General features: G+C 25.2%; 1 protein-coding gene across 1 annotated transcript; it reads left to right on the top strand.

The window, feature by feature from the left end:
- Window positions 1–6,579: 6,579 nt before the first annotated feature.
- On the top strand, window positions 6,580–8,425 carry LOC112681286 (actin-like protein 6B; the record flags this gene model as incomplete). The annotated part of the gene is made up of 4 exons (XM_025551550.1): window positions 6,580–6,850; window positions 6,905–7,296; window positions 7,359–7,610; window positions 8,395–8,425. Coding segments are annotated over exons 1-4 (925 nt in total), but the record flags the coding sequence as incomplete, so codon positions are not given.
- Window positions 8,426–8,428: the final 3 nt, after the last annotated feature.

Genomic DNA, 8,428 nt, shown 5'->3' with positions numbered 1-8,428 from the left:
ATAACTAACCTAACCTATGGTTTTTATCTCAATATTATTTTTTGCATTGCAATTATTTTAATAAATATATAGGATAGTTTTTATCTCAATATTATTTTTTGCATTGCAATTGTTGTAATGAAAAAAGTTATAGAATTTTCGAGAAATGTTCAAAGGTATAAAATGCGAAGTTCGGTACGACGTAAATTCAGAAAATATATATGTTGGTTTGTACTTAATTTCAACATTTAGATACTTTACCTATTACTTTTAAATTTTCTTATACATAATAACACTAATACATGGCCTACGAAAATGCCAAAAAACCAACTAATACGCGGGCAACGCCGTGTCGGGACAGCTAGTCTTTATATATATTTCGACCATGAATTGTTGACAAAGCTTATGCATCGTAAAATAACTTAGTCCTGATCGCGTCTAATCATCAACCGATATGCATAATAATTTTTTGAATACACCATGCAATTATACACATTTATTAAAAAGTTAATTAAAATATTTAAAATATTAAAAAATTTGAAAAAAAAACTATCCTATATTTTAAGTTGGACCAAATTACACACGGTGTAAAAAATTTCATCAAAATCGGTCCAGTAGTTTCGGAGATTATCGCGAACATACATCGTGACACGAAATTTTTATATATACAGATAGATATAGCGAACGATTTTGATACTTCGATTTCGATTCAATCAAAAAAAGCTGCGTGCAAAAGATTCTCAAAATAATTGTTAGATATTGGAGATGGGAAAGTTACTACAGATGAAACGGGATGTATAAAATTACCGAACGATTTTTGCACAATCATTTATTCGCAAGATGCTCTCATTAACCAGATATGTCCCAGTGTACACAGACAATACACAAATCATGAGTGGCTGGCAGAAAGAGCAATTTTAGTAACAAAAAATGTAGAGGTCAACGAATTGAATCTCAAGATACAAAATTTGTTACCAGAAAACTTGGTGTCATACAAATCTAGATACAGTTTGCGATGCTACTGAAGTTGTAAATTATCCAACAGAGTTTTTAAACTCATTGGATTTACTAGGCATGCCACCGCATAATTTACAATTGATCATTACAATTTACCATCGATAAAGTACCTCCTTCAGAGTCTTTATATATATTTCGACCATGAATTGTTGACAAAGCTTATGCATCGTAAAATAACTTAGTCCTGATCGCGTCTAATCATCAACCGATATGCATAATAATTTTTTGAACTAACATTCTTATTTGTTTTGGCACCTGTTGCGGGATTTTTTTGTTTAATATTTATGCAATTCATTTTCAATAGCGCAGTTATCGACCTGGTCAAAAAATATTAAACCTATTTCAACCCTTTAAATTCAAAATTTCAAAAAATCCTTTCTTAGCGCATGTCTACATCATAATAGCTATCTGTATGCCAAATTTCAGCCAGATCCGTCCAATGGTTGAGCTGTGCGTTGATAGCAGTCAATCAGCTAACTGTTTTATATATACAGATATATAACTATAAAAGTAGTAAGTTTCTTTATTTCTATTTGAAAAATATGTATTTCTATGTATAAAATACATACGTATGTTACCTATATCATAATTGCAAATCGATAGCATGACTAAATATTAATTTGGTGAATAATTTTTGTATTGTGTTTTTTTTAATTTTTTCTAACTTTTTAGCCATTTTTTTCAATTATTCCATTTTAAAATAATTTATATTTCATAATTAACAATGGGCTTTGTTGAATTCCTTATAATTTAAGGTCTTGCAGTTCTATACGGTACAATACTGGTATAATACGGAATTATACAAAAAATAAATAAAATACCGTATTTTAACATCTCTAAATAAATGTATTTAAAACCTACTGCACATTAAATAAGTATTAATAATAAAAACACAAATAATTTTTATATTAAAATTGTACCTTCAGTCTGAATCCTGTATAAAAAAAAACAACAAATTATCATAGTAATAATAGTACCTATTAATTATTTTTTAAAAACTTTAAAAAACAATCAAGATAGGTAACTTAATTTAACAAGTATCTAAGTAGAAAACAAAAGGTTGGTAAGTAGTCATATACCAAATTTCTTTTTTTCATTTTAGCATATTGTCAGTTATTGTGATTATTATTTGGGTTAGGAACTTCTAGCTCTATAAAATATACAAATATGCATGCATTTGTTCACAAAAAAATGACTAAATACCTATGCACAACAAAAAGTACCAGATATTATGTTGTAAAAAAAAAAATTAGACGAGTAAAATTATTAAGGACTTAAACAGCTCTAATAAATACAAAAATGTACAATATTCATAAATGCACCAAAAAATGACTAACTAGTAAATAAGTGTTAAAATAAGTGTTACTTTACATCATTTCATAAATACCACGGTTATGTTTGTAAATGTCTATAACCGTAACAATATCCGTGGAAGATAATACCACTATTCATTCCACAACCAAAAATGTTAAGATATAAGAAGATAAATAAAAATGATACCTGTGACCTAATTGACAAATTATATTATTGAATTTATTATCATACTATAGTGATAGACTAGTAATTTATATTCTTATATAATTATACATTAATTTTTTTAAATAAATCTATGCATTATGTTAAAAAAAAATACGAGACATGGAGGAACGAATGCCCACTTCGCCATCCTTATCAAATCGCCCTTCTGCAGTATAACTTACAAAAAACTAAAATTTAATTAATGTGTATGCACATATATTCTTAACATTAGTTATTCAATATTCTTATATATTATTCACATTAGGGTGTGCCAAGGCACACCCCGTTGAGCCGCCTATGAATACATATTTATTTATTTAATATAATTTATTTTTTTTTTTTTATTAGATTGATGAGTTATAATTAGTAAATTACAAAATAAATATTTTTTTTTAAAACAATATGTTGTATTTTAATTACTATAGTAAATGATTATATTAAACAAATAATATTTCTTCATTTTAAAACAAAGTAAAGCAACAATTCCTAAGTATTTAGAAAAATAATTCATAAATATGCATATATAAATGTATAGGTATATGACATAGTATATACTTGGATTCGGGGTATAGAGCTAAGACTAAAGTAGTTAATGGTCTATTCACACATTTCTTTTTTTTTTTTTTTAATTATACATTTTTACAATGTCCCTCTCATTTAAAGTTTTCTTTTCATTAAAAATAAATAATTACAAATCAATCTATGTATACTAAAAAAAAAATAATAGAATAGGTAAGTTATTTTAATTGCGCAAATTAAGTAACATGACAAATAACTTAAATCAGACTAGTATTACAATGTTTTGTGCATCAAGGAAGTGAGTCCTTTTTTTCAGATGCAGAATTGTATACATTATGCCTACACATCTTTCCATTTATAATTATAAGGTATTCTGGGATATATTTTTTGTATAATGTATGATTTTCATTTTATATTAAAACTATCTTGTGCGTGAATAGACCAAATAATAAACATTAATTCAATACTAAATTATCAAAGGCAATAAACACATTAGTTATCAATAATTTTACTAGAGCATGAACAAATTTCCGTAGTGCAAATTTTTGAAGGATTTGGGTAAGGTCATACCTAATAAAAAAATATTAACACTTAACATGTCCATTACCCTAGATAAATTAATAAAAATTGAATAACATTCAACATACTTTAGAGTATATGCTCTAGGGTACAACATATTTTTAAGGCTATGGATGTTTTAAAAAATTATTCATTTTTACACTTATTTTTAAAATTAAGTTAATCTTTAATTAATAGTTTACGATATAAGAATCTTTTAATATTCCATGAAAATGACACTCGTATTAAAAAAAAAATTTTGTAAGCCAATTTAGATTAATAAAAACTCCATGGCCCTACTTCTAGTATGTACCAATAACTTAACCTAATTATTTAAACGTACAATTAAGATTAACTATTAATGTGATTATCAAAAATTTTTACAAATGTAGAAGTAGTTAGTTGATCTTGATGCTGTACTGTTTTTTTTAATCAGAATGCAACTAAAAAAAAAACATTAAATTATTTATAGAATTGATATATTCTATATAAAAAAAAAATGTATACATACTTATTAAGTTATCAGGTGAGATGTACTATGCTAAGACTAACCAAAAAAACAATTTGTATTTGTTCTTCCAATCTTGTTATAGATATTTGAATTAAAAGTTAGTACTACTAAATGCAATTGAAATTTGAAAGAAAACAAAATTAATTTCCTAAAAAATAAACAAAAATTATGATGAACATCAAATTATTTATTTTATAAAAAAATTCATACTTACATAATAGATTGTATAGTTTGTTTAAAAGATACTAGTAGCAAGCAATGTGAATATGCATTAATTGCTGGTCAAATTTAGCTGTCTAATCATATAGTTCACTGTATTCTTTGATTAATTATATAAATTCTACCAATTGCCACTGAAATACAATAAAATATTTTAACCCTGGTTATAATTTATTAAAAAAAAAATTTAATTACATAATTGTTTGTTTAGCTTGTTGAAAAATTAAAATATAATATAATATAGATATATATATGTAACATGTATATTTTATTCCTTTATTCCAATTTTATTTTATATATTAATTTATAGTTATCAGATAGGTACTAGTAGAAAGCAGTATGAATTTGCATTAATTGCTGATCAAATTGACGTTTCTAGTCATATAGTTCACTGTTATTTTTGACTAATTACACCAATAATACAAATTGCCACTGAATTAGAATTAAAATATTTGAACCCTGGTAATTATTTGCTAATAATAATATACATAAATCATTTAATAAAAAAAAAATGTATTAATTATTAATTTATTAATTAAATGTTTTAATTTATTAAATTTATTTATATTAGATTGAACTTACCAATAAATTATATAAAAAAAGTTGTCGGCAAAATATGAAATCTAATTGCCATACACATAATAATACATATTGCTGATTGGATAAAAGTATATTTTTAATTAAATTCAATTTTTTTAAAATAACACTATCAAAAAATATAATATGAATTGAAATAATTGGTATAAACCTTAAATGTATATTTTAAATAAGATACATATATTAGTATTTACTGAAAACGTATTCTGTGGTTAAACGTTCAAAGAATAATAATTAGTTAAAAATATTTATTCGATGTTAGATAATGGAAAACTAACATTAATGATTAACCAATAACAACATGTTTTCGGAAACAGATAACTGGCATTTATTATCGTTTATCTACTAAGATAATACTTGATAATACCGTATACCATGAATCAATAATCAAAGATATATTATGTAACCATGATGGTAAATTGTAATATGTTATTTTTATACTTAATAGCTTATACAGCGCTGCTGCAGGCTAGTCACTCACTGACACACGGTGTTCTGATGAGAGTTTTGATAAGACATTTTATTTTCAACAGTATTGTTTATCTATCTTGTTAGCTATTCATGAGTTATTATCGTTTATGACAGTTATGGGTATTGTTAAATTGAGATATCATTCCGTTTTGACTTCTAGTTTTTACCGTTGGGTTTGATAAATTGCACAGTAGCAGTAAATTGAACGAATATTTAAACGGTAATACGTCGCAAACGGATTACTGAAATTAAATTCTGTAAACGTTAAAATTATTTTTTTCAGTATGTTTATACATTTTCGTTATAGAAAATAATTATTGTCATTTGAAAATCAAAAGTTGATAGTGTTTTATCAAATAAGGGAGGAAGTTAAAATTATTCAAATTTTAACAAAGTGTAAAATAGTAAAACCTAGAAAGTTTCAAAAAAAATTATTTTAAAATTCTTAATATTTCCCGAAATATTAAATGGTTCACGATAAAAAAATCACCCCGTAGAGAATGATATTTTATATATACTACACAATATTAAAAAAAAATAGATTTATATGATTAAATATAAATTATTGAATATAAAAAAATACTTTAGTTGCACAATGCGTTTGGGTAAGATTTCAAAAACTATTAAATCATTAAATTTAAGTTGTTTTTTGTTCTACTTAGGATTAATAATATAAATGAAAATAACAAATGATATTCAATAATAAATAAATTTGTAATTTTTGGTTTTATAATGAAAAGTAAAATATTTTTAGAGCATAATTGCATGTATATTTTAAGGTTTTTTAGAGCATGAAGTCCCTAGCCCTGATTAATATATAAAATATTATAATGTTATAAGAAGAATAGGATTAAATAAAATAAAATAATAATACATACCTTTTGTACATGGATTCATTGATTCATTTATTCTTCTAAGGCTGGGCACAATCGATCTCCCGAAATTTGATTTTAGTGATATCTCGCTGTTATCAAAATCGGGAGATTGTACCAGCCTCGTGTATTGGGAACGCTAATATTCTAACCTTATTGGCAACACAATAAGTTATAAGCAAACCCGGCTTCTTGGTTTTCTGTTTATCAGAAACAAAACTTTTCATATTCGTAATAGTAATACTTCAGTATTTGTAGTGTACAATTTTATACTAACCTAATCTATTTGAAAATTTAATAATTGTTTTTAATCATTAAAAAAAAAAAAAAAATTTAAACATGAATAGTGGTATGTTATACGGTGGTGATGAAATTGGTGCATTGGTTTTTGATTTGGGCTCACAATCGTTTCGTTTCGGTTATGCTCAAGAAGATACCCCAAAAGCAGAAATACCTACTGTGGTCGGTATTTCAGACGAAGGTACAGTGGATACTAGTATGCTGGAACCTGGAGTTAAACAAGGCAATCGTATCAATGAAAATACTAAACATTACATAGACATTAACACGTTATGTGTTCCTCGTAAAGGTAGGTTATACATTACAAATTTTTAAAACATTTTATCAACATTTTTTGCTATAGGCATGGAAGTAGTGAGTTGCATGAAAGATGGTATGATTGATGACTGGGATTTATTCGAAAAATTAATTGACTTCTCTTATTCAAAGTACTTGCAAACTGATTCTAAGTATCGACCAGTATTATTTTCTGAGCCTCCCTTAAATGATAGATCAAAAAGAGAAAAGTTAGTAGAGTTAATGTTTGAAAAGTACAATCTACCAGCTACTTATCTTAGTAAGAATGCTGTCTTAGCTGCATATTCTTGTGGCCGTCCATCTGGTATTGTTGTGGACAGTGGAGCAACACATACTACTGCAGTTCCTATACATGATGGTTATGTTATAAGTAATGCTATTGTCAAATCTCCTTTGGGAGGAGATTTCATTAGCAGGCAGTGTAGACAATATTTTAAAGTAAGATAATTAAATATTAAAAAATGTTATTAAATACTTTTATCACTTAAATGTTGACATAGGAAAATGAAATTGAAGTAATTCCTCATTATATGGTTGCATCAAAAGAGCAAGTGAAAGAAAAAGAAAAACCCATTTGGACCAAAAAAAAGTTACTTCCTGAAGTTTCAAATTCTTGGCACAATTATATGTGTAAATCAGTTATTCAAGATTTTCAGCATTCTGTATTACAAGTATCTGAGTCTCCATATGATGAAAGAATAATTTCAGCTCTTCCAACATCTCATTTTGAATTCCCTAATGGCTACAATCAAGTAAAATAATCTTATGCTTTAATCTTGAAAGCTTTTTTTTAAACGATTAATTATACTGCCTTGATTATTTTTAAAACATTACTATCCTTATTTAAAGTACAAAATTTATATTGATGGATAAGGTCAATATTTATTTATTTTTGAAGCTATATCCTTAATTAATTGATTTATTTACACTGTACTAGAGGTATAACCTAAAAATTTGTAATCTTTATGCATAAGTTGAAGTATAATTTTCATTGTGATTCTTAAGGATAAGTTTATAACCACCAATGGTATAAATTGTATATATTATTCTGTGAAATTAATTTTCTTGATTGACATATTTACTTTATGTTTTTTAGTTGTTTTGAATTTTTCGGTGAGTTACACAAACAAAACAAAATTAATGTATTAGATGTACTATTTAAACTCTTGATAAATTCGAAAAATCAATTTTATGATTGTAAAAACAATTTTCAAAAATAAACCATTTTGTTAGTTAAGTTTAGTTTTAAATTATTTTATTAGTTACAGAAAAAGTTTGAAACACTTTCAATTTCAACTCAATCCAATTAACCAAATTACATTATTTGAAATATTTCATTTTAATAACATATAGATAATAACATATTATTAAAATTAGTATATGTTCAATTGTATAGATATTAAATTTATTTATACTATTAATTTAATGCTGATAAATATACCTACATTAATTATGAAAAATAAACTAATAAAATCAAATAAATTTAATTTATACCATAACTTAACATAAAGCTTAAATCAATTGTATTTATTTTAGGAATTTGGAAATGAAAGGTTTAAAATACCTGAAG

Source organism: Sipha flava, unplaced genomic scaffold, assembly GCF_003268045.1.
Source record: "Sipha flava isolate LNK unplaced genomic scaffold, YSA_version1 18947_pilon_pilon, whole genome shotgun sequence".
Classification (NCBI taxonomy): domain Eukaryota; kingdom Metazoa; phylum Arthropoda; class Insecta; order Hemiptera; family Aphididae; genus Sipha; species Sipha flava.
This window is presented reverse-complemented; position numbering and strand designations above follow the sequence as displayed.